General features: G+C 52.6%; 8 protein-coding genes across 8 annotated transcripts; 3 read left to right on the top strand and 5 right to left on the bottom strand.

The window, feature by feature from the left end:
* Positions 1-543: 543 nt before the first annotated feature.
* Positions 544-1140, bottom strand: LOC136788202 (scale keratin-like). The gene is made up of 2 exons (XM_066986332.1): positions 1046-1140; positions 544-930 (listed from the first exon to the last, which is right to left on the bottom strand). Exon 2 carries the CDS (start codon positions 907-909, stop codon positions 544-546), a length of 366 nt encoding a protein of 121 aa, XP_066842433.1. The 5' UTR covers positions 910-930; positions 1046-1140.
* Positions 1141-1814: 674 nt separating this feature from the next.
* Positions 1815-2765, top strand: LOC136788201 (scale keratin-like). Its single transcript, XM_066986331.1, has 2 exons — positions 1815-1835; positions 2077-2765. The coding sequence occupies exon 2, from the start codon at positions 2098-2100 to the stop codon at positions 2461-2463; it is 366 nt and encodes a 121-aa protein (XP_066842432.1). The 5' UTR covers positions 1815-1835; positions 2077-2097; the 3' UTR covers positions 2464-2765.
* A 1858-nt stretch (positions 2766-4623) lies between these two features.
* Positions 4624-5660, bottom strand: LOC136788165 (scale keratin-like). The gene is made up of 2 exons (XM_066986235.1): positions 5126-5660; positions 4624-5010 (listed from the first exon to the last, which is right to left on the bottom strand). Exon 2 carries the CDS (start codon positions 4987-4989, stop codon positions 4624-4626), a length of 366 nt encoding a protein of 121 aa, XP_066842336.1. The 5' UTR covers positions 4990-5010; positions 5126-5660.
* Positions 5661-5743: 83 nt separating this feature from the next.
* Positions 5744-6547, top strand: LOC125180258 (scale keratin-like). Its single transcript, XM_048049325.2, has 2 exons — positions 5744-5915; positions 6157-6547. Exon 2 carries the CDS (start codon positions 6178-6180, stop codon positions 6541-6543), a length of 366 nt encoding a protein of 121 aa, XP_047905282.2. The 5' UTR covers positions 5744-5915; positions 6157-6177; the 3' UTR covers positions 6544-6547.
* Positions 6548-8703: 2156 nt separating this feature from the next.
* On the bottom strand, positions 8704-9836 carry LOC125180257 (scale keratin-like). Its single transcript, XM_066986236.1, has 2 exons — positions 9206-9836; positions 8704-9090 (listed from the first exon to the last, which is right to left on the bottom strand). Exon 2 carries the CDS (start codon positions 9067-9069, stop codon positions 8704-8706), a length of 366 nt encoding a protein of 121 aa, XP_066842337.1. The 5' UTR covers positions 9070-9090; positions 9206-9836.
* A 3597-nt stretch (positions 9837-13433) lies between these two features.
* LOC106049221 (scale keratin-like) lies at positions 13434-15534 on the bottom strand. Its single transcript, XM_013201419.3, has 2 exons — positions 15436-15534; positions 13434-14334 (listed from the first exon to the last, which is right to left on the bottom strand). The coding sequence occupies exon 2, from the start codon at positions 14311-14313 to the stop codon at positions 13837-13839; it is 477 nt and encodes a 158-aa protein (XP_013056873.2). The 5' UTR covers positions 14314-14334; positions 15436-15534; the 3' UTR covers positions 13434-13836.
* Positions 15535-18177: 2643 nt separating this feature from the next.
* On the top strand, positions 18178-19523 carry LOC136788118 (scale keratin). Its single transcript, XM_066986100.1, has 2 exons — positions 18178-18333; positions 18972-19523. The coding sequence occupies exon 2, from the start codon at positions 18989-18991 to the stop codon at positions 19445-19447; it is 459 nt and encodes a 152-aa protein (XP_066842201.1). The 5' UTR covers positions 18178-18333; positions 18972-18988; the 3' UTR covers positions 19448-19523.
* Positions 19524-21312: 1789 nt separating this feature from the next.
* Positions 21313-23467, bottom strand: LOC125180260 (scale keratin-like). The gene is made up of 2 exons (XM_048049331.2): positions 23330-23467; positions 21313-22121 (listed from the first exon to the last, which is right to left on the bottom strand). The coding sequence occupies exon 2, from the start codon at positions 22102-22104 to the stop codon at positions 21667-21669; it is 438 nt and encodes a 145-aa protein (XP_047905288.1). The 5' UTR covers positions 22105-22121; positions 23330-23467; the 3' UTR covers positions 21313-21666.
* Between the last annotated feature and the right edge of the window lie 1327 nt (positions 23468-24794).

Raw genomic sequence — 24794 nt, 5'->3', positions numbered from 1 at the left:
CAGCATTTGCCCTCCCCCGGAGCCTCCGCTACGCCCCCCCACCGCTGCTTTCCTGACTCGGAACACAGAGAGAGGAAGAGAGAGACAGAAGTGGATGCAGGAAACCTTTATTGTGCCCAGCACGGCAGGAGAAGTGGACAGAGAGCAGGGGCAGGAGCCAGCGAGGCTGGCTGCGGCGTGTCGGGGGGGCAGAGGATCTTTTCCAGAGCGTGGCTTCTGGTTGCGCAAGCCCCGGCGGTGCGGCAGTGCGGCTCGGGAGGACTTGGCCCATGGGCCCCACAGGCCTTGAAGGGTCCTGCTCTTGCCGCAGAGAGCAGGAAGGGGGAAGGGAGAGGGGGAGAGCAGAGGGCAAACCGGGCACAAGGCCCTGGCTGTGGAGGAAATAGGATGCAGCAGAGGGCGGGAGAGGCCAAAGGGGCCGGCACTGCCGTTGCCCAGGCCTTGGCTGGGGCTGCAGATGCTCAGCGCTCCTCAGCACCCCGTGCCCACGAGGTCAGCCATGCGTCGGGGCAGCTGGCAGGGGGTGTGGGGCAGGGCCTGGCATTAGCAGGGCCCACAGGTGTCCCACAGCTTCTTGCTGTAGCGCGGCAAGAGGTAGGGGCTGCAGGCGGGAGAAGCATAGGGCCTGCCAAAGGTGCAGAGGCCCCCCGAGCCCTGGGTGGCCCCCGCGCCGTAGAGGCCCCCCAGCCCCAGGGAGCCCCCAAAGGCGGGTGCCCCGGAGGAGCCCACCACGGCTTGCTGGGGGAAGGAGCTGAGGATGGGGCCGGGGAAGGTGACGACGACAGGGGGTGGCTGGATGAAGGCCGTCGAGTCGGGGCACTGCCGCGCGCACAGCTCGTTACAGCTCTCAGCGATGGGCTGGGGGATGGCGACGCTGGTTTTTGGCGGGCACAGGTCGTAGCAAGCCATCTTGCGGGACTGGACGGTGCTCTGCAAGAGGGCACAGAGTGCGATGCGAGGGAGCAGTAGAGGGCAGCTGCCCAGGCCGAGGCGTAGGGGCCAGGGGCAGGAGCCGGGGGAGGAGGAGAAGCGCTCGCAGACTTACCCTGTTCCCCAAGCAGAAGGTGGCCAGAGCAGTGCTTGCGAGAGCCCCGCACAGGCCGAGCTTTTATCCAGGCCCCGCCATTGCGCAGCGCCCGCTGGGCCAATGGGCAGAGGCGGCACTCCCTCCTGCCGAGGCCAGGCTGTCCTGCTCCTTCCCTCCCTGAGTCAGCATCCCCTGTCCGGACCAGCACAGGCCCCTTTGCTGGCTTCCCTCCCCTTTCCGCTTGGCGGGCCAAATGCGTGGTGCTGAGCAGGCAGTGCCCGAGAGGAGCGCCTTTGATTTGGCGTTTCGTCACCTCGCCCCTCTGGAGATAACAACTCCAGTGCGTACGTCATGGAGGCGCTGGCGTGTGGCTGCTTCTTGCCCAGCGCCGCGACCCCGCTCTGCCCTGGGGCTCTCCACAGCGGGCACGGGGCCGCCCCGAGACCAAGCCCCTGGGGAAGAGCTGTGGCACTCAGGGTGCTGGCAGCCCGCCTTTGTCACGCTCCCTGCCCTCTTAGGCACGCAGGGGATGAGACGGCAGCGGGGCTAATTTGCCCATTAGGTGAGGGCTGGCGAGCGTCCGAGCGGGGTAATTGCAGGGGCTGAGGGAGCGGGTGGGGGCTGGTGAGGAACAGGCGTCAGCACAACAGCCCCGTGGCGTGCAGGGAGGAGTGCGGGGCTCGGCCACCATGGGCCACGTGCCCCCAGCGCGGCCAGCTCCTCCCCGCACTCGCCAGCCCCCATAAAAGCGTGGTCCTGGGCAAGCGCTGGCATCCGCTGCTCCTGCCTGGCTCTGCTCGGGAAAAGGGTGGGTGGTGGGGCCTCCTCGGGCAGGGTCCGGCGTGGGGCTCCCTGGCCACGGGAGCCCTGCCGGAGGCGCTGTGGGCAGAGGGGCTCTGTGGGGGCAGGCGAGGGCCGCGGGCACACGGGGAGCAGGCGTGGAGAGCCGGGGCGGGCTGAGGAGGGAGCCCCCTGGCTGGGGCATGGGCCCTGCTCTGCCAGGGCATCTCCTCACTCACAGCACCGGCCCTGGGGGCTTTGCTTTGCAGGCTCAGCTCTCTCACACCAAGATGGCTTGCAACGACCTGTACCCGCCGAAAACCAGCGTCGCCGTCCCCCAGCCCATCGCTGAGAGCTGCAACGAGCTGTGCGCGCGGCAGTGCCCCGACTCGACGGCCTTCATCCAGCCACCCCCTGTCGTCGTCACCTTCCCCGGCCCCATCCTCAGCTCCTTCCCCCAGCAAGCCGTGGTGGGCTCCTCCGGGGCACCCGCCTTTGGGGGCTCCTTGGGGCTGGGGGGCCTCTACGGCGCGGGGGCCACCCAGGGCTCGGGGGGTCTCTGTACCTTTGGCAGGCCCTACGCCTCTCCCGCCTGCAGCCCCTACCTCTTGCCGCGCTACAGCAAGAAGCTGTGGGACACCTGTGGGCCCTGCTAAAGCCAGGCCCGTGCCACCTCTTCTCCTCCTCGTCCTTCCTCCTCCTCTTCACAGACATGTGACTCCTCCAGTGCTGCCCCCCAGGGCCCTTTCTTGGCCCTGTGCTGGCCACCGCCTGGGAGAAGCCTGAAGGAAGAACGCCTCTCTGGAAGCCCCAGGCACCACCTGCCTGTCTGGGCCTTGCTCGCGTCTCTGTGCTTGTGTCCTTTCCTGCCTTGACAATAAAGCAAGCCTGCATCCAATGCCTGCCTCTCTGCCTTTCCTTTCCAGGCCCCGCGGGGGCTCCAGGGCTCCCTCCCCCTGCACATGGCCCCTTCGATCTCCCAGCCCCCGAAGAGCCGGGACGCCCTGGCAAAAGGCCCTGGCAGCCCTGACTCCCACACTGAGGGCTGCAGTCCATTTCCCAGGGCCCTGCCTGAAAGCAGCCTGCTCCCCGGCTCCAGCAGGGCTGCCTCCAGCCGCTCCATACAAGGTCCTGAAACAGAGGGGAACCCCGAGCGAGGATCAGCAGCACGCCAACTGCCGCCTCCACGCAGTGCGACCTGAACGAAGCCTAAGCCTAGTCCAAACCACTTCCCTGCCCAGCCCGTTCCTGGGCTTACACACTCCCTTAGCTGAAGAAAGAGCTTCTCCCTAAGAGCCAACCTGAACTTCTCCCAGGGCACCGTTCAGCTCTGAGCTTTTCCCTCACAGCCCAGCAGTGAGCAGAGCTTATCTTTAGCAGGCAATTTCTATACAATTAGCAGAGCTTGCAGTCAAACCAAACTTCTAGGAACCAGCTCGGCTTCCTTGTCATCTAGGATTCTTGCATTTCCTAGACAGATCAGTCACGCGGACCCTCTGCCAAATCCTTACTGAACACCACCACACCACCACCACAGGCTAGAGCCAGTCTTGACCGGAAAGAACTCACTCTACTCAAAGGAAGAAGACAACGCTGCAGGCAGCCCTGAGCACCGAGGGAGCAGAGGCTTCTTCCAGCCAGCCAGCCAGCCAGCCAGCAGCAGCAGCTCCAGCCTGAGTGCCACTTGGGGCTTGCTGCCGCTTCGTTTTATAGCCAGTGCTCCCTGAGCTGGGCCACTTATCTCTTCCTTAACGGGCGTCACCACACCCAAGGATCCAACACGTGGGCTTTGTGCTAACACTGATGGGCTTAATCCCAAGGCCAGCAGGAGGCTTGCCTGGGAAGAGGTGTCACCTCAGCCTGGGGCCACAAAGGGGGAGACAGAAGGGGAGGGGGCGACCCATGCTCAAGCGCCCTTACGTCTTATGGCTGCTGCTAACCCTATTGCCAATGATCAGGAGCAGGGGGGAGCGCTCACGGCCCCAAGGCACGTTGCTGGCTCCTGCTCCACTGGGCGGCCACCAGCCCCAGGGCCATTTCTGCAAGGCTGCCCTCCAGCAAGGGACCGGCCATGCTCTCACCGCGTGCAGCGCTCAGCCATCCCTGCTCTCCGGCCTCTTCCTCTGCGCTTCTTGCCAGAGATGGTGCCTCGCTTCTGCGGAGCAGCGCCACTTGGCAGAGCTGGTCACGCTCCCGGGCAGAGAAGGCCAGGCAAAGCAGAACTGCCAGCACCTCTCCTGCTCTCTGCCCTAATGGCCTGGGCCTCTCAGCACCAGCATTTGCCCTCCCCCGGAGCCTCCGCTACGCCCCCCCACCGCTGCTTTCCTGACTCGGAACACAGAGAGAGGAAGAGAGAGACAGAAGTGGATGCAGGAAACCTTTATTGTGCCCAGCACGGCAGGAGAAGTGGACAGAGAGCAGGGGCAGGAGCCAGCGAGGCTGGCTGCGGCGTGTCAGGGGGGCAGAGGATCTTTTCCAGAGCGTGGCTTCTGGTTGCGCAAGCCCCGGCGGTGCGGCAGTGCGGCTCGGGAGGACTTGGCCCATGGGCCCCACAGGCCTTGAAGGGTCCTGCTCTTGCCGCAGAGAGCAGGAAGGGGGAAGGGAGAGGGGGAGAGCAGAGGGCAAACCGGGCACAAGGCCCTGGCTGTGGAGGAAATAGGATGCAGCAGAGGGCGGGAGAGGCCAAAGGGGCCGGCACTGCCGTTGCCCAGGCCTTGGCTGGGGCTGCAGATGCTCAGCGCTCCTCAGCACCCCGTGCCCACGAGGTCAGCCATGCGTCGGGGCAGCTGGCAGGGGGTGTGGGGCAGGGCCTGGCATTAGCAGGGCCCACAGGTGTCCCACAGCTTCTTGCTGTAGCGCGGCAAGAGGTAGGGGCTGCAGGCGGGAGAAGCATAGGGCCTGCCAAAGGTGCAGAGGCCCCCCGAGCCCTGGGTGGCCCCCGCGCCGTAGAGGCCCCCCAGCCCCAGGGAGCCCCCAAAGGCGGGTGCCCCGGAGGAGCCCACCACGGCTTGCTGGGGGAAGGAGCTGAGGATGGGGCCGGGGAAGGTGACGACGACAGGGGGTGGCTGGATGAAGGCCGTCGAGTCGGGGCACTGCCGCGCGCACAGCTCGTTACAGCTCTCAGCGATGGGCTGGGGGATGGCGACGCTGGTTTTTGGCGGGCACAGGTCGTAGCAAGCCATCTTGCGGGACTGGACGGTGCTCTGCAAGAGGGCACAGAGTGCGATGCGAGGGAGCAGTAGAGGGCAGCTGCCCAGGCCGAGGCGTAGGGGCCAGGGGCAGGAGCCGGGGGAGGAGGAGAAGCGCTCGCAGACTTACCCTGTTCCCCAAGCAGAAGGTGGCCAGAGCAGTGCTTGCGAGAGCCCCGCACAGGCCGAGCTTTTATCCAGGCCCCGCCATTGCGCAGCGCCCGCTGGGCCAATGGGCAGAGGCGGCACTCCCTCCTGCCGAGGCCAGGCTGTCCTGCTCCTGCCCTCCCTGAGTCAGCATCCCCTGTCCGGACCAGCACAGGCCCCTTTGCTGGCTTCCCTCCCCTTTCCGCTTGGCGGGCCAAATGCGTGGTGCTGAGCAGGCAGTGCCCGAGAGGAGCGCCTTTGATTTGGCGTTTCGTCACCTCGCTCCTCTGGAGATAACAACTCCAGTGCGTACGTCATGGAGGCGCTGGCGTGTGGCTGCTTCTTGCCCAGCGCCGCGACCCCGCTCTGCCCTGGGGCTCTCCACAGCGGGCACGGGGCCGCCCCGAGACCAAGCCCCTGGGGAAGAGCTGTGGCACTCAGGGTGCTGGCAGCCCGCCTTTGTCACGCTCCCTGCCCTCTTAGGCACGCAGGGGATGAGACGGCAGCGGGGCTAATTTGCCCATTAGGTGAGGGCTGGCGAGCGTCCGAGCGGGGTAATTGCAGGGGCTGAGGGAGCGGGTGGGGGCTGGTGAGGAACAGGCGTCAGCACAACAGCCCCGTGGCGTGCAGGGAGGAGTGCGGGGCTCGGCCACCATGGGCCACGTGCCCCCAGCGCGGCCAGCTCCTCCCCGCACTCGCCAGCCCCCATAAAAGCGTGGTCCTGGGCAAGCGCTGGCATCCGCTGCTCCTGCCTGGCTCTGCTCGGGAAAAGGGTGGGTGGTGGGGCCTCCTCGGGCAGGGTCCGGCGTGGGGCTCCCTGGCCACGGGAGCCCTGCCGGAGGCGCTGTGGGCAGAGGGGCTCTGTGGGGGCAGGCGAGGGCCGCGGGCACACGGGGAGCAGGCGTGGAGAGCCGGGGCGGGCTGAGGAGGGAGCCCCCTGGCTGGGGCATGGGCCCTGCTCTGCCAGGGCATCTCCTCACTCACAGCACCGGCCCTGGGGGCTTTGCATTGCAGGCTCAGCTCTCTCACACCAAGATGGCTTGCAACGACCTGTACCCGCCGAAAACCAGCGTCGCCGTCCCCCAGCCCATCGCTGAGAGCTGCAACGAGCTGTGCGCGCGGCAGTGCCCCGACTCGACGGCCTTCATCCAGCCACCCCCTGTCGTCGTCACCTTCCCCGGCCCCATCCTCAGCTCCTTCCCCCAGCAAGCCGTGGTGGGCTCCTCCGGGGCACCCGCCTTTGGGGGCTCCTTGGGGCTGGGGGGCCTCTACGGCGCGGGGGCCACCCAGGGCTCGGGGGGTCTCTGTACCTTTGGCAGGCCCTACGCCTCTCCCGCCTGCAGCCCCTACCTCTTGCCGCGCTACAGCAAGAAGCTGTGGGACACCTGTGGGCCCTGCTAAAGCCAGGCCCGTGCCACCTCTTCTCCTCCTCGTCCTTCCTCCTCCTCTTCACAGACATGTGACTCCTCCAGTGCTGCCCCCCAGGGCCCTTTCTTGGCCCTGTGCCGGCCACCGCCTGGGAGAAGCCTGAAGGAAGAACGCCTCTCTGGAAGCCCCAGGCACCACCTGCCTGTCTGGGCCTTGCTCGCGTCTCTGTGCTTGTGTCCTTTCCTGCCTTGACAATAAAGCAAGCCTGCATCCAATGCCTGCCTCTCTGCCTTTCCTTTCCAGGCCCCGCGGGGGCTCCAGGGCTCCCTCCCCCTGCACATGGCCCCTTCGATCTCCCAGCCCCCCGAAGAGCCGGGACGCCCTGGCAAAAGGCCCTGGCAGCCCTGACTCCCACACTGAGGGCTGCAGTCCATTTCCCAGGGCCCTGCCTGAAAGCAGCCTGCTCCCCGGCTCCAGCAGGGCTGCCTCCAGCCGCTCCATACAAGGTCCTGAAACAGAGGGGAACCCCGAGCGAGGATCAGCAGCACGCCAACTGCCGCCTCCACGCAGTGCGACCTGAACGAAGCCTAAGCCTAGTCCAAACCACTTCCCTGCCCAGCCCGTTCCTGGGCTTACACACTCCCTTAGCTGAAGAAAGAGCTTCTCCCTAAGAGCCAACCTGAACTTCTCCCAGGGCACCGTTCAGCTCTGAGCTTTTCCCTCACAGCCCAGCAGTGAGCAGAGCTTATCTTTAGCAGGCAATTTCTATACAATTAGCAGAGCTTGCAGTCAAACCAAACTTCTAGGAACCAGCTCGGCTTCCTTGTCATCTAGGATTCTTGCATTTCCTAGACAGATCAGTCACGCGGACCCTCTGCCAAATCCTTACTGAACACCACCACACCACCACCACAGGCTAGAGCCAGTCTTGACCGGAAAGAACTCACTCTACTCAAAGGAAGAAGACAACGCTGCAGGCAGCCCTGAGCACCGAGGGAGCAGAGGCTTCTTCCAGCCAGCCAGCCAGCCAGCCAGCAGCAGCAGCTCCAGCCTGAGTGCCACTTGGGGCTTGCTGCCGCTTCGTTTTATAGCCAGTGCTCCCTGAGCTGGGCCACTTCCCTCTTCCTTAACGGGCGTCACCACACCCAAGGATCCAACACGTGGGCTTTGTGCTAACACTGATGGGCTTAATCCCAAGGCCAGCAGGAGGCTTGCCTGGGAAGAGGTGTCACCTCAGCCTGGGGCCACAAAGGGGGAGACAGAAGGGGAGGGGGCGACCCATGCTCAGCGCCCTTACGTCTTATGGCTGCTGCTAACCCTATTGCCAATGATCAGGAGCAGGGGGGAGCGCTCACGGCCCCAAGGCACGTTGCTGGCTCCTGCTCCACTGGGCGGCCACCAGCCCCAGGGCCATTTCTGCAAGGCTGCCCTCCAGCAAGGGACCGGCCATGCTCTCACCGCGTGCAGCGCTCAGCCATCCCTGCTCTCCGGCCTCTTCCTCTGCGCTTCTTGCCAGAGACGGTGCCTCGCTTCTGCGGAGCAGCGCCACTTGGCAGAGCTGGTCACGCTCCCGGGCAGAGAAGGCCAGGCAAAGCAGAACTGCCAGCACCTCTCCTGCTCTCTGCCCTAATGGCCTGGGCCTCTCAGCACCAGCATTTGCCCTCCCCCGGAGCCTCCGCTACGCCCCCCCACCGCTGCTTTCCTGACTCGGAACACAGAGAGAGGAAGAGAGAGACAGAAGTGGATGCAGGAAACCTTTATTGTGCCCAGCACGGCAGGAGAAGTGGACAGAGAGCAGGGGCAGGAGCCAGCGAGGCTGGCTGCGGCGTGTCGGGGGGGCAGAGGATCTTTTCCAGAGCGTGGCTTCTGGTTGCGCAAGCCCCGGCGGTGCGGCAGTGCGGCTCGGGAGGACTTGGCCCATGGGCCCCACAGGCCTTGAAGGGTCCTGCTCTTGCCGCAGAGAGCAGGAAGGGGGAAGGGAGAGGGGGAGAGCAGAGGGCAAACCGGGCACAAGGCCCTGGCTGTGGAGGAAATAGGATGCAGCAGAGGGCGGGAGAGGCCAAAGGGGCCGGCACTGCCGTTGCCCAGGCCTTGGCTGGGGCTGCAGATGCTCAGCGCTCCTCAGCACCCCGTGCCCACGAGGTCAGCCATGCGTCGGGGCAGCTGGCAGGGGGTGTGGGGCAGGGCCTGGCATTAGCAGGGCCCACAGGTGTCCCACAGCTTCTTGCTGTAGCGCGGCAAGAGGTAGGGGCTGCAGGCGGGAGAAGCATAGGGCCTGCCAAAGGTGCAGAGGCCCCCCGAGCCCTGGGTGGCCCCCGCGCCGTAGAGGCCCCCCAGCCCCAGGGAGCCCCCAAAGGCGGGTGCCCCGGAGGAGCCCACCACGGCTTGCTGGGGGAAGGAGCTGAGGATGGGGCCGGGGAAGGTGACGACGACAGGGGGTGGCTGGATGAAGGCCGTCGAGTCGGGGCACTGCCGCGCGCACAGCTCGTTACAGCTCTCAGCGATGGGCTGGGGGATGGCGACGCTGGTTTTTGGCGGGCACAGGTCGTAGCAAGCCATCTTGCGGGACTGGACGGTGCTCTGCAAGAGGGCACAGAGTGCGATGCGAGGGAGCAGTAGAGGGCAGCTGCCCAGGCCGAGGCGTAGGGGCCAGGGGCAGGAGCCGGGGGAGGAGGAGAAGCGCTCGCAGACTTACCCTGTTCCCCAAGCAGAAGGTGGCCAGAGCAGTGCTTGCGAGAGCCCCGCACAGGCCGAGCTTTTATCCAGGCCCCGCCATTGCGCAGCGCCCGCTGGGCCAATGGGCAGAGGCGGCACTCCCTCCTGCCGAGGCCAGGCTGTCCTGCTCCTGCCCTCCCTGAGTCAGCATCCCCTGTCCGGACCAGCACAGGCCCCTTTGCTGGCTTCCCTCCCCTTTCCGCTTGGCGGGCCAAATGCGTGGTGCTGAGCAGGCAGTGCCCGAGAGGAGCGCCTTTGATTTGGCGTTTCGTCACCTCGCTCCTCTGGAGATAACAACTCCAGTGCGTACGTCATGGAGGCGCTGGCGTGTGGCTGCTTCTTGCCCAGCGCCGCGACCCCGCTCTGCCCTGGGGCTCTCCACAGCGGGCACGGGGCCGCCCCGAGACCAAGCCCCTGGGGAAGAGCTGTGGCACTCAGGGTGCTGGCAGCCCGCCTTTGTCACGCTCCCTGCCCTCTTAGGCACGCAGGGGATGAGATGGCAGCGGGGCTAATTTGCCCATTAGGTGAGGGCTGGCGAGCGTCCGAGCGGGGTAATTGCAGGGGCTGAGGGAGCGGGTGGGGGCTGGTGAGGAACAGGCGTCAGCACAACAGCCCCGTGGCGTGCAGGGAGGAGTGCGGGGCTCGGCCACCATGGGCCACGTGCCCCCAGCGCGGCCAGCTCCTCCCCGCACTCGCCAGCCCCCATAAAAGCGTGGTCCTGGGCAAGCGCTGGCATCCGCTGCTCCTGCCTGGCTCTGCTCGGGAAAAGGGTGGGTGGTGGGGCCTCCTCGGGCAGGGTCCGGCGTGGGGCTCCCTGGCCACGGGAGCCCTGCCGGAGGCGCTGTGGGCAGAGGGGCTCTGTGGGGGCAGGCGAGGGCCGCGGGCACACGGGGAGCAGGCGTGGAGAGCCGGGGCGGGCTGAGGAGGGAGCCCCCTGGCTGGGGCATGGGCCCTGCTCTGCCAGGGCATCTCCTCACTCACAGCACCAGCCCTGGGGGCTTTGCATTGCAGGCTCAGCTCTCTCACACCAAGATGGCTTGCAATGACCTGTACCTGCCGAAAACCAGCGTCGCCGTCCCCCAGCCCATCGCTGAGAGCTGCAACGAGCTGTGCGCGCGGCAGTGCCCCGACTCGACGGCCTTCATCCAGCCACCCCCTGTCGTCGTCACCTTCCCCGGCCCCATCCTCAGCTCCTTCCCCCAGCAAGCCGTGGTGGGCTCCTCCGGGGCACCCGCCTTTGGGGGCTCCTTGGGGCTGGGGGGCCTCTACGGCGCGGGGGCCACCCAGGGCTCGGGGGGCTCTGCACCTTTGGCAGGCCCTATGCCTCTCCTGCCTGCAACCCCTACCTCTTGCCGCGCTACAGCAAGAAGCTGTGGGACACCTGTGGGCCCTGCTAATGCCAGGCCCTGCCCCACACCCCTTGTCAGCTGCCCCGACGCATGGTTGTCCTCATGGGCACGGGGTGCTGAGGAGCACTGAACATCTGCAGCCCCAGCCAAGGCCTGGGCAACGGCAGTGCCGGCCCCTTTGGCCTCTCCCGCCCTCTGCTTCTCCCCCTTCCTCCACAGCCAGGGCCTTGTGCCCAGTTTGCCCTCTGCTCTCCCCCTCTCCCTTCCCCCTTCCTGCTCTCTGCGGCAAGAGCAGGACCCTTCAAGGCCTGTGGGGCCCATGGGCCAAGTCCTCCCGAGCCGCACTGCCGCACCGCCGGGGCTTGCGCAACCAGAAGCCACGCTCTGGAAAAGATCCTCTGTCCCCCCAACACACTACAGCCAGCCTCGCTGGCTCCTGCCCCTGCTCTCTGTCCACTTCTCCTGCCGTGCTGGGCACAATAAAGGTTTCCTGCATCCACTTCTGTCTTCCTCCTTCTCATTTTGTTTTTAGTGTTGTTTGCCCTGGTTACTTGTGCTTTTTGGCTGGTTAAGAGCAAATTCATGTATCGCCTTATTTTACCAGGAATTTTTGTTCTTCTTACCAATGAGAGAACAACTACTTTCTCTTTTTTGTTTGTTTGTTTGTTTTTTTTTGGTTTTTTTTTTTGTTTGTTTGTTTGTTTTCATATTCGTATCACATATACTGTGCTCAAGAGAAGTCTTTTTTTTCTTTCCTAAGCAGTAGAAGAATATTTCTCTTACTCCATTGTTGCAATTTAAATGGAGTGGGGAGCTTGACTTGTACCATACAATCAATTATTTGTGGCTATGCAGATAGCTTTTCTTCTTTTGTGTTTTCTTTCTCATTATAGCCTGTATTACACCAGAATCTTTTCTCCATTGTCAGCAGGTGCATGGCTTTGTGCTGTTACTGAAAACATCCCGTTACTGTCACTCCCATGTATTAAACCATCTTGCTTTTCCAGTCTTTAAGTTTGATTCTCTCCTTTTTAATGTCAGTCAGCTTTAAGTTAACAGCATGTAAAACGGAATGCTCCCAAATTATGTGCCAATGCCATTAATGCAAATATATAATTAGAGGTTTTCCAAGACGGCCTTGAGTAATCAACCAGTAACCTCCCTCCGTTCCTCTAACTCTCATGTAACATTAGAGATACCTTTTCTCTCTGTGTCTATGTCCTGTTTTGCAAGCAGACATGACCTCACTCTGAATATGCATCCAGCCCAAATAAAAGCTATGCAATCATGTTAGCTGGGTGCTAATAGCTCTCACCAGTCTTGTTATCTTGGGCTAGGTGCTTGCTGTCTAACACAATATGCATCTAGTTGAGAACTGGCTGGTACTTTGCCTGTCACTGTCTCATCAAGTCAATCGAAAATTTGGTAGCCGGTGGCCAGGTGTTTACAACCAAAGTACCTCTTAGAGGCTCTGCATGAGAACAGGGATCCTGGTGTTGAGAAGAAAAACAGAGAGGAAATCAGTCATCCCCATTTTGGGAGGAAAGAGGGCTTTGCTTATCACAAGAGCTGCCTGAGCTGAGGAGATGCAGGGCTAGTGTGGCACAAGGCAAGATAATAGTTGCTGCAGCAAAATCCTGGCAGCAGTGCCCTTCCTTCAAGTTGTGTGAGACTGGAGAGCAGTGGTAGAAATGGACAGCCATCTCCTTGCACCAAAAGGCAGGAGCCCTTCTCCACCCTAGCTGCCTGGGCTGCTCACCCATCCCTGGCACACTCTGCCCGTAGCTGTGCTCTCATCTGATCCCTGCAGGCTCCAGCTGCATCCCAGCACCCTACAGGCCCTCACCAAAAAGCCTAAAACAAGGAGGGCAGGTGGAGTTGCAAACTGAGCAGACAGGGGAGAAAGAGAGGCTTTTGGTGAGGGTCCTTTTACATTGAAATGTTCCTAATAAATATTTGTTAACTGGTAAACATTAAATAATATCTTAAAATAAAAGCAAGATTCATGAATATGATAGTCAGGCTTCTTTTGTTTTCAACTCGTTACTACATATAGCATGGGGCCACCTGACATACCCAGATACTTTTGGAGGACAGTGAAATTACCTATTAAAGTCTGGCTTGCTACTCCATAATACTGACAGAGGGCTAAGATCAAGAAGTCATATGTTCATGGACGCAGCATTTCTTTGAAAGAGTGTGCAAAGTAATACCTAAAGCCCCTGCAAAGAATTAGTTCATTTTCTACTTGTTTCACCCAGCTGACGTACAGCTTGGCCAGAACTTCCCTGAGGCAACTGTTATCATAGCAGCGATTAACAGAAAAGAAGTAGAGCTTGATCATTGCTCATCAGATACTTATCTTAATAATTGTATCCCATTTTTTATCTTCCTTCTATTGTTCCTTTTCTGAATACAACCTGACAGAACTTCAGGCCAGGGTTTTACTTCGTATGAGAACACAGTGAGAAGATTTCTAGTAACTCATTTAAGAGGAGGTAAAAATAAAAGGAATGCCATCACTAAACTCTAAAAACTTTAAACATTTTACTAACCACTGGAAGTCTGACAGCTAGAATAATTAGTGTAGGGGAGATGCAAGATGATAATTTCATCTCAGTGGCAAAGAAAGACTGCGCAGAGAGCTTCCTTTGCAGTAGGACCACCTGAGGCAGAGCTGCCAGGGTCACGGGGTTTCCCCAGGGCTGCAGCCCTCAGTGTGGGAGCCAGGGCTGCCAGGGGCTTCTGCCAGGGCGTCCAGGCTCTTCAGGGGGCTGGGAGACCAAAGGGACCATGTGCAGGGGGAGGGAGCCCTGGAGCCCCCGCGGGGCCTGGAAAGGAAAGGCGGAGAGGCAGGCATTGGATGCAGGCTTGCTTTATTGTCAAGGCAGGAAAGGACACAAGCACAGAGACGCGAGCAAGGCCCAGACAGGCAGGTGGTGCCTGGGGCTTCCAGAGAGGTGTTCTTCCTTCAGGCTTCTCCCAGGCGGTGGCCTGTACAGGGCCAAGAAAGGGCCCTGGGGGGCAGCACTGGAGTCACAGAGTTGGGCACTAGTGGGGGCAAACAGGAGGATATGAAACACATGATAGAAAAGGAAACGAAAAGAGAAATGAAGAAGGTCATTTATGGAGCTATTCTGACTCCACTGCATTAAGCGGAAAGTTTCGATGTTCTGCCCCTTACTCAGGAGCCCAGTTGAGGATCGAGGTCATATCACTCATTTGCCAATTCTCTATCATGCAGGGAACATTACTGCATGATTTAGCAGGGCCCACAGCTTCCACGGCGGTATCTGTTGTACCGGTAGGTGTAAGGGCTGCAATAGCCAGAACCGAAGGACCTACCATAGCCAGACAGGCCCCTGTAACCCAGGGAGGAGCCTCCATAGCCAGACAAGCCCCCATAGCCCAGGGAGGAGCCCCCAAAGCCATACAGACCCCTGTAACCCAGGGAAGAGCTCCCAGAGCCATACAGACCCCCGTAGCCCAGGGAAGAGCCCCCAAAGCCTAGGGAGCCCCCATAACCCCCAAAGACGGGTGCTCCGGAGGATCCCACAACTGAATCCTGGGGGAAGGAGCTGAGGATGGGGCCAGGGAAGGTGACAGCAACTGGGGGTGGCTGGATCACGGCCACGGAGTCAGGGCACTGCCGGACACAGGGCTCGTTCCCGCTGTCAGCGATGGGCTGGGGGCAGCTGATGCCACTGTTGTAGGTGGGACACAGGTCATAGCAAGACATCTTGTAGGGATGGAGCTCAACCTTCAAGATACAAATATTGATTTTAGTAAGCACAATGCATTTTTTGCACACCTAAAAGCACTACAGAGTTCTCTGTTTTGCTTGGACAAAAGTGCTTTGAGATACACCAATTTACCCATGTATATTAGAATTGAAAATTGAAGCAGTAGCAAAATTATTTGCTGATATGCTTTGGTGAGTCATTGGATCAGCAAGGAATTGGACTCCCCAAGAATGGGGTTTCGTGTTATGCATGATTTCATGACTCTGGCTCATCTTACCCACTGATCTCCTTGGTGCTGAGCCTTGTGGAAACAGGGATTATAAATCATTGCCTATTCATATTTGCTCAGTAACTTGTTTGATGAGACCATTACAAGGGAATTGCAAACATTATTGTCTCCAGTTTCCAAACATTGAAACAGGGCACTGAGATTTATGACTCGTTTAGCAACACTGTTTTGATACTGAGCTCTGAGATCTTTTGCCAGTCTCACCCTCAATGACTTGTCCTCTTTAACACCAAGAAACATCTGTTCATCTGCCAATCCTTGAATTCTCTCCATGACCCCCCTCTTTCTCTTTGTTAAATCAATCTGTAACAGCACATTTTCAGCATCTCTCATTTCCTTTCTGTGTCTTCCTCTGTCTAACTCAGTGCCTGATCTCTGATCTCTTTCATGCCTGTTTATCTTGAATTAACATAAAAGCAACCTGAATGATCTATAATAAACTGTACATAATGGAGGTTCTGCTTCTAGGCTGAAAACATTCCCATCAGCCATGAAGATTTAAGCTTTTTCAAAGTTTTATTTCCAGAAACACATATAAACAAAAAGAAAAGAAGGAATGTGTATTTAACTAGTCACATCAATTCTTCAGCTGTTGGAAGTAAACTGATAATGAATTTTTTATGCCATTTCAAGAAACTTTTGGTTGACTTTGAAATTAAATGCCCGCCCTGAATGTGGAAAACACCTATCCATAGCCCTGTGAATAATTTTTGTAAACTTTATCTTTTCATCTAAAATTTTATCTACTAGTACAAATTGAAGTGACCATCCACGATTAAATTGTATAACAAAGAGGCATGATAGTTGTAAAGAGCAGATTCAGACTTACCAAATTCACTGAGAACGAATGAAGAGATGAGGTTGGAAGAACCCTGAGTGGAGAGTGCTTTTATACACTGCAGACTGCCTGAGGGATGAGAGGCAGGTTTTGTGAATGTGGAGGCAATTAGCTGACACAACATTTTTTTGTATTGATACCTCCACAAAGTGATGAAATTCTTTTGCTTTGTTTTTGTTTATTACCTGATTCCAATTATCATGTAACATAACACAACCATTACATTACACTTTTCTTTCTTTTTTTTTCTTTTTTTTTTTGTTTTTGTCTTTCATTTAAAACAGTGATGGGTGAAATGAATACATCTTTCATCGTAAAATATGATTTGTGAAATTAATATTAGTTTTCTATCCTCTTTGGAGTTGCACCATGTATTAAGCTGCTTATACATAGTTAATTCTTCTTTTGCTCTCTCATATGATGATGATATATCAGAAATAACCTGCTGTGAGTTGTTTCTATCAAATACCTTACACAAGGTTTCTTTCTTCATAAGGAGAAAATAAATTAGTTAATAATATAACTAAATCCTCAGGAAGGCAGGCAATATTTTCTGTGTGCTTGGTGTTTTTTTCTGAGATGTGATAAAGTTCACATTGCAATCCATGGAGGCGTCTCTACACCCTTTGAATCAAGCTATATTGCAAGCATCCCTGAACACCTAGTGGCAGAGGTCCTAAACAGTCTTTACATTTTACCTGACCTTCAGACTTGAACTTAAAGCTGAGTTTGGTTCTGAAGGGAGAGATATTTATATTTTTAAGGATGGAGAGCTTAAAACAATAATCATCAAAATGCACATTGAATTAACATCTGAATTTGTGACAAAGCAATAACTATGTGTTTTTGTAGGAGATATATAGCAGAAAACCCAAATGTAAATATTTAGAAATGAAGCCTTTGAAGCTTTTTTTTTTCTTTTTTTCTTTTCTTTTTTTTTTTTTTTTTGAAGTGAAGAGGAGAGCTTTGAAGTGAGATTTCAGAGTTACAGGCTGCCTAAGCCACAGACCAATAGCATTAACAATTCAGTGAATTCATCCCAGAGTACGTGAATCCTGGTGTCCTGTCTGCTCATCTTCTCCGTTTTACCTCTGTCCTTCTGGCATATCTGCAGTGACATTGAACAGGTTTTCTTTGGCTGTTCAAAACTGCTGAGACCTTCTGTGTAAATCAAAGACTGTTCACTGTTGTTAAAGGACATTCTGCTGCTCTTTTTCACTTGTATTTCAAACAGAAAATAACACAACCTTTTAGGTATCAAAGTATCATTGAAGCGACACTTAAATGGACAGATTCACAGTGAATATCTGAAATGAGCACTGTGGGATACTCAAAAATTTCAGCTCAATTTGATCCACAAGTTTGAAAGGGTACATTTTCCTGAAATTCCTTTAATTCTTAGCTTGCTCCTCAGGAGTCCTCGATCCTGGTCTACAGCTGGTCTTGCAGCAAAAACCGTGGTTGACAGCATCTCTCAGTAGACAGCAATTATGAGCTGGGAATCCACTGGGAAAAGCAAAGGCTGGCTTTTGCTGAGGTTTCTTTCTTTATGGCATTATTTTAATACCATATCATTATGATGGTTATCATAATAATTGTAATTATCAACATAGTTATCTTCATATCACATATTATTTCTAAATTATGAGCTTTTCCAACACTGGAGATGCATAAGGAGATTTCCTGAACTGTAATACTGAATAAAAATGTCTCAAAGATTTATGAGGACATTCCAAGGGATTTTCTAATACCTTACAAACAGCCATTACTGGCTTGTATTTACTGCGTCATAATTATATAAAAAGGATGCCTAGATGCTTACACCCCCTATTATGAGAGATTGTCACATTAAAATATCACATTAAAATAAGTAAGTTAAGGTCACTTGAGTCTTTCATGTAATCAGTTCATGGTTATAACACTTTTTGGACCTTCCTTTACTTGATTCTCTTAAAAAAAAAAAATAGCTTCCTTTTTATTGCAGTATACATCGGTACACAAGAAGAAATCTGCATATATTAACTGAACTTTTAATGACACCAAAAAAAAGGCCCATGGAATGATAGTCTCTGTCTTCATATTGTATCAGCACTAGACTTCCTTTCAGTATTTACACCTTAAAAACTGATTTACTTGGTTCTTGTACTCCTGTATTCCTAGATACGTATCCCTCACAAATAGCAATGAAAGAAGAAAATGTAATAATATAAAGGAAAGTGAAGCTCCAAGAAAAAAGAAAAATCAGAAAAAATAATTGTTTCCAGAGAGACTTGTTATTGCCAGCTGAAATATTTCTCTGTTCCCAGGAAAGACAGACAACGAGTAGAAAATTCTCCGAAAGTCACTAAAAGATATTCCTGTTACTGACCGCATTTGCCTTGTAATGCATATTTGGAGATAGAAGTGCTAAGCTTGCAGAAAGTCTCTAGTCTTTATGTGAGCTCCTAAAAGAAATCCCATTTTGTCTCCAGGTGTACTGTCACCTGAATTGATTACACTAAAAGACCTGTAACCGTACAAAAGAAATTACTGTACTCCTGTCATCTTAATAATGCAGGACTCTTAAATAAGTCGAGTCAGCTCACTTCCTCCCCTAAAGAGCAATGGAATAATAAAAAATAATTCCCAGAGATAATGGTGATGCCTGCGGTGGAGTGTGCATGTCACGCTATGTGTGGGTTTGAAGTGCCTGCAATGCACAAACAAAAAGCAAAAACTATTTCAGCACTTAGAGAAACTACGTGTCCTACAATTTTGGGTTGGTACCTAATTATGAACTCAAGCACGGGATGCCTAATATCCCCCAGGCAATTGAAGAAACTGTATAAAAGCTCTCTCCACTAGGTCCTTCTATCCACTTCTCTCACTTTGCTCGCCTTCGTGAATTGGGTAAGTCTGATTTCTCTCAAACTGCAAAAATTAATTTGTTGTCAGAAAATCCTAGTTTTAACTTAGAACCAAGTCCTCTTCAGGACTGCCAGGCTGTCAGTGATCTGTAAATTGTTTGCTTCTGAAAATAATGTTTATTTTTTCATTCATTACGGGGCCCTGCTGAAGCCAGGTTCCAGAAAAGGACATTGGGATATTTTAAGCAGTTTTTAATTGCAAGCCTCTAGCATCTTACAGCTGAAGAGATTTCCTTGACTATCTATGACTCCATAATAGTGTTTTAGGACATAAAAAACGTAGTTCATATACATTGCCATAATTCTGGCTGCGTTCAACAGAATTCTGCTGAGTTAGTAGCATTAAAGATCCAACTTAAGAAAATATCAACTAGTAGTAATGCTATACTATTGAAATTAGCTTACCTGCAAATAAAAGAAAAATAAATAAATCACAATCAAAAAGTACATCACTTTACTATCTTAAAGTTAAGACCAGACTCCAAATTACAATGCTAAAAAAGAATAGTAATAGAAGATGTTTTTTTCTCGGATGTATTACTGATGCCCTGTTGGACTGCTTCATCATAATCTAATGTTTGATATTTCTCTAATGTTAACATAAATGTCCATGTTTTGCAGATCTCCAACCCTACAAGATGTCTTGCTACGACCTGTGTCCCACCTACACCAGTGGCATCAGCCGTCCCCAGCCCATCGCTGACAGCGGGAACGAGCCCTGTTTCCGGCAGTGCCCTGACTCCGTGGCCGTGATCCAGCCACCCCCAGTTGCTGTCACCTTCCCTGGCCCCATCCTCAGCTCCTTCCCCCAGGATTCAGTTGTGGGATCCTCTGGAGCACCCGTCTTTGGGGGTTATGGGGGCTCTTCCCTGGGCTATGGGGGTCTGTATGGCTCTGGGGGCTCTTCCCTGGGCTATGGGGGTCTGTATGGCTTTGGGGGCTCCTCCCTGGGCTATGGGGGCTTGTCTGGCTATGGAGGCTCCTCCCTGGGTTACAGGGGCCTGTCTGGCTACGGTAGGTCCTTCGGTTCTGGCTATTGCAGCCCTTACACCTACCGGTACAACAGATACCGCCGTGGAAGCTGTGGGCCCTGCTAAATCATGCAGTAATGTTCCCTTCATGTGAGAACCAACAGACAACATGCAACGGGGTCGCAACTGAAGACCTCCAAGCTTTCACTGTTCTGGTTTAAGAACATGGAGATGTGCTCCTTCAGCCCCGATTGAATTTCTCCCCCTTAATTCTGTTTTCATTTTCTGATCCAGTGCTTCTCCCCTTCCATTTCCATATTGCCCAGGATAAAAGTGTAACAAAAACTTGGAGATAATGGTTCCTGTTTTTTCACATCAACTAAGACATGGGAAAGAAAACCAATCATGTGAACGTATCCCTGGCTGGAGACCATTTTCATACCTCTTGGAAACTCTGGAAATGTATTCTTTTTCTCACTTTAATTAAAAGTTTGTTGCATCAAAATTGCCACATTCTGGTGTTCTTTTCTCATGTTTTTACTGTAATTATTTGTCTGATGAAAAGCCTGTAACAGCTGTACAGCCTGGTCACATCCTGAAAGTAAGAAAATTAAGGATTTCAAGTGTACAAGAGCAGTGTGCAAACACTGAGCACAGAATCATAGAATGTTTTGGGATAGAAGGGATGTTAAAGATCATCTAATTCCAACCCCTCTGCAATAGTCATGGACTGAAAGAAGTACAGAAAGAGTTATCGTAGTCTCTCCATTTTTCAAATACAAACTAACATTTTTTAAGAATATGGCCTCCCAGAAAGATTAAGGTAGTGCACCCACTAATTAGAGAATAGCAGTGTTAGAGAAATGAAATAATAGATTATTGAATTTAAATGTTTTCCTAAAGATATTAGAATTCACTAATAATTTCTTCTTCCAGACAAGTCTTTGATTTATCTCCTTGAACTTCAGGTGCTCACTCAACCACTCAAACTCTGTCATCACGACAGATGTTGCAGAAAATTGAGCTTTCTGTCAAACCCTTAAAGAATGTTTTCCAGGCAGAGCAATGAAACTTCTAAGCTTTAAGTGTGGCTAATGGTCTTTTTACATGCTTAGGAAATCTAAGATGTCAGAGATGTTTTGTTGTTTTTTTTGTTTGTTTGTTTGTTTTTTGGGGGGGGGGGGGGGGGGGGGGGGGAGGAAGGAAGGGGGGGGACGGGACACAACTGTTTCTCCATACAGCCACACCAACAACTAATTCATCTTTGCTAGCAAGAACAGCAGAAAAAGATCATAACCCCATATATGCATCCTCAGCACCATATTTCTCTGTTCCTCCTATATGGGAGCTCCTTTCAACAGAAACCTGTATTTTCAGCCCACTTATTCTACAACTCTGACTTCCAGCTTCTCCTGACCTTCCACCCTTTCCTTTGATATTTCTCATCCAAGATGTCCCTCAGAGAGCCCACATGGAGGGCTCTTCTTGGTGCAGTTCCTCCTGTCTTCCCCCATCTCAGCAGCCCCATGCCAATAATCTGCACTAGTCCCTTCCCCCCTCCCTAAATTCCTTCCCATTCAGGCTCATCCTTCACACCTGAGGGCCTCAGATGTGACCCATTTCTCCCATAATCTGCCTCAAATCCTGCTCAGCCAAGCCCCTGGCTCTGCTGCTACTATAATTAGGGAAGATCATGCAATGGCCCACTAGGGGAGGGAGGTTTAGTTTAGCTATTTTCTAAACATTCTGTTGTCATTGTAACCCAGGCCAGCTGGGGAGGGAGGATTTCTGCTTGCAAATATGTGCACTCCGTGCAGCAAAGGATGATTATCTTCACTAATGTCTGCATCACTTCAGCTGTACTTCTCAAGCTTATACAGTGTAAAGATTTGAGATTCTCTCTTCAGAAAGAATTTTCCCTGTCTAGAGGGAAAAACTTTTATCCATACTAGCAGAAATTAAAACCAAAATTTGATTTCTTTGATGCAGAGAAGAATCACTTTAATGAGAAAAACTTTCACAGAAAAGCATTACACAATACCAAGCATAAACATTAGAGTGCAGACAGGACCATCCATAATTATTCTTCAGCTGGACACCAAAGTGCAATTTCATAGGAGTAGAAATTACATATTTTACCCCATCAACTATACGCATAGATGGAAGAAAAAAGGAGACCATGAATAGAGGTGAAGAAATTAAAGATGTACTGTGCGCTCCCAGCTCCACTGCAGCAGGTTGCGTTGATCATGACTTCACAACATCTCTTTTGAGACCACTGCTGTGGATCAAAATTTTATCTCTGAGCTGCTAGTTATTCTTCACATGGGATATTTCTGCGTGATTTAGCAGGGCCCGCAGCTTCCACGGCGGTATCTGTTGTACCGGTAGGTGAAAGGGCTGCAATAGCCAGAACCGAAGGACCTACCATAGCCAGACAGGCCCCTGTAACCCAGGGAGGAGCCTCCATAGCCATACAGACCCCCATAGCCCAGGGAGGAGCCCCCAGAGCCATACAGACCCCCATAGCCCAGGGAAGAACCCCCAAAGCCTAGGGAGCCCCCATAACCCCCAAAGACGGGTGCTCCGGAGGATCCCACAACTGAATCCTGGGGGAAGGAGCTGAGGATGGGGCCGGGGAAGGTGACGACAACAGGGGGTGGCTGGATCACGGTCGTGGAGTCAGGGCACTGCCGGACACAGGGCTCATTGCAGCTGTCAGCGATGGGCTGGGGGCAGCTGATGCCACTGTTGTAGGTGGGGCACAGATCGTAGCAAGACATCTTGTAGGGATGGAGGTCTGCAAAACACACACTGATAATGACACTAAGTGGAAGACAGAGACTTGAAAAGAAAAATAGTTATAGAAATTTGCATTTAGCTAATGAGTATAGGAGTTTGAATAAGTAGCTTGATTTCCCAGTTGTAAGCTTGCTCTATTTCATAATCCTCTTTTTCTGAAAAAGAATTTTGAAAATTCTGTAAAAACAGCATCCACATCTAGAAAAGTACATGGGAAACTAGCTCTGAAACTATCATCCCTCATGATGATCCAGCAGAGAACTTAGATGTATGTCCACACATAAAACTGAGAATGAGAAGCAAAGTGACTTTGTTCCACGTCATTTGATGAGTCAGTAGGAAAACCCGGATTTGGGTTCATCAGGTCTACACGAGATGTGGTTATTATACATAATTTAATTACAGTAGCTTTTTCTTCTCACTCATTCCAATTTTTCTGAGGGTTGTTGGAACACAGATTATGGGGTTTTCCCTGCTTGGATTGCTTACAAAGCTATTTGACCTGAAAATAAAGGACAGATGGTAGCATTATCATCTCAATTTCCACCTAGTCAGCCACTGCACTGATACAAGCCATAAGATTTCATTATAAAAATCAACAGTGTGGGCCCTAATGTCTTTCAAAATACTCTTCTGAAATTACTAGTCCCAGGACAAAAAGGAACTCCTCTGTAAACTCCAGAATTCAGTCTACACTTTCTCCTATAAATTCAGCTATTTTCTCGAGTTACAGTTTTACTCTTCTCTGCCCACTGTGTCCTGCAAGACCCTAGCAGGGCTTTGAGGAAGAACATGGAAGTGAGAAGGTAAAGGGAAGACAGAAGGACAGACAGAAGCTTTGCTGTACCAGGACAACACACAAAGCTTCTTCAGATGCATAGCTTGTTGATCTCAAGTTGGATGGATGTCTGCATTGGTAATGCCCATATTACATGCTGAACCTCACAACATACAAACTTTGCAACAGGGTAAATGCACTGCAGTCAGGGTAGTGCTGTGCATGTCCCAGTGTTTCTGACATCGAGCTAGTACCTCTGCAATGCCTCACGCACCAAGGAAGTGTATCTACAAGCTCAGGGCTGACATTAGGATCTCTATCCCAATGCAGTGCTGATACACTTGACAATATGGATGGTGGACATCAGCTGAAGTTAAAACCAGCAATAAAAAGATACAGTGATAGCAATAGAGAAGAAACAGCCTTACCTGAGACACCAAGAAGTCAAGGGAAATGTTTGGAAGAGCTATGAGAGAGAAGAGCTTTTATATTCTATCTGAGCAGCTGGAGGTACAAGATCAGCACTGGTTGCCCGCCCCGTTGTCAAACACATGTAACCATCAAAATGATGACATTGCTTTGCTCATCATTGCAGTTTATAAGACCTTTCAAAATTCTCTTGTAAAAGGGCCTAAACATTACATTAGATGACAGAGAATTCTTTCATCTTGTGGCTTGTTGTGGAAAATTAATATCTGGCATTATTCCAGTCACTTCTTTGAAATTACAACAGAAATTATTAAGCTGGCTCCTCTTGTATTAACTTAATGCCTGGAGAGTGTCTCATGGATTTATCAGAACAACAAACTGCTGTCATGGACAGGATTTTTGTTTAAGTACATCTAATTCACATTACAGCCTGCCAGAACAGAAGTTAAAGACTGTCAATTCAATGTGTAGGAAGGCTGGAGGTGGTTTCCGCATGCTTAGCTTCCCCACCCACAGGTGGGGACCTCGGCACCCGTGGGGGGCAGTAGTGGCCGAAAAGGGGACAATTCAGCTCTGAAGAGCAGCAGCAATTCCAGGCACCTGCAAGGTTTGCTTCAGTCTAGTGTTCTAGATAGGGCTTGTGTGGAAATTGAAATTTGAGCAGAAAAACTGCCAAATCCTGAGTTTTGGAGTGCTGGGAGCTCTTTTCATACAGATACCAGCTGAATGCGTTTCTCCTTCCATCAGTCACTCAGACAGCTGGATTCTCTGTCAAAAATGTGTGGGGAGAAGTTTGCACAATTTCACAAAGCAGATAGGAAGGAAATCTTTCCTTTTCCTTTTCCTTTTCCTTTTCCTTTTCCTTTCTTTTCCTTTTCCTTTTCCTTTTCCTTTTCCTTTTCCTTTTCCTTTTCCTTTTCCTTTTCCTTTTCCTTTTCCTTTTCCTTTTCCTTTTCCTTTTCCTTTTCCTTTTCCTTTTCCTTTTCCTTTTCCTTTTCCTTTTCCTTTTCCTTTTCCTTTTCCTTTTCGCTTTTCCTCTTTCTCTTTCTCTTTTTGCTTTTCTTTTTCCTTTTCTTTTTTTTTCTGTTTCTGTTTCTGTTTCAAGAAAAATATAGAATGAGTTTCTGAATTTAACTAAAGCTACAAGGGGATTGGCAATGTCAAAGAGATTTTTTCCAGGTATTGTTGGTTTGATATTGTTATCACAAAGACAGTTTTTGAGAATATTTAATAGGCCCAAGGAAACATAAGCTTTTTCAGTACAAATGGATCCACATGTGAAATAAATGAAATGTGACAGAAGTGCTTTGAATTATTGACTGATTCTCAGGAATCCATGACCTGTAATACACTGTAAGCCACAACTCCAGAACAAGGCTGAGCTGGCAGTTTCTCCAAATAGAGAACAATTATGAACCTGGAACATATCGTGCAAAATAAAGGCTGTTTTTTCCCTTGTTTACA

The sequence above is a fragment of the Anser cygnoides genome, chromosome 33, assembly GCF_040182565.1.
Source record: "Anser cygnoides isolate HZ-2024a breed goose chromosome 33, Taihu_goose_T2T_genome, whole genome shotgun sequence".
Lineage (NCBI taxonomy): Eukaryota > Metazoa > Chordata > Aves > Anseriformes > Anatidae > Anser > Anser cygnoides.
The sequence above is the reverse complement of the archived record's forward strand: the minus strand, read 5'-3'. Positions and strand labels throughout refer to the sequence as shown.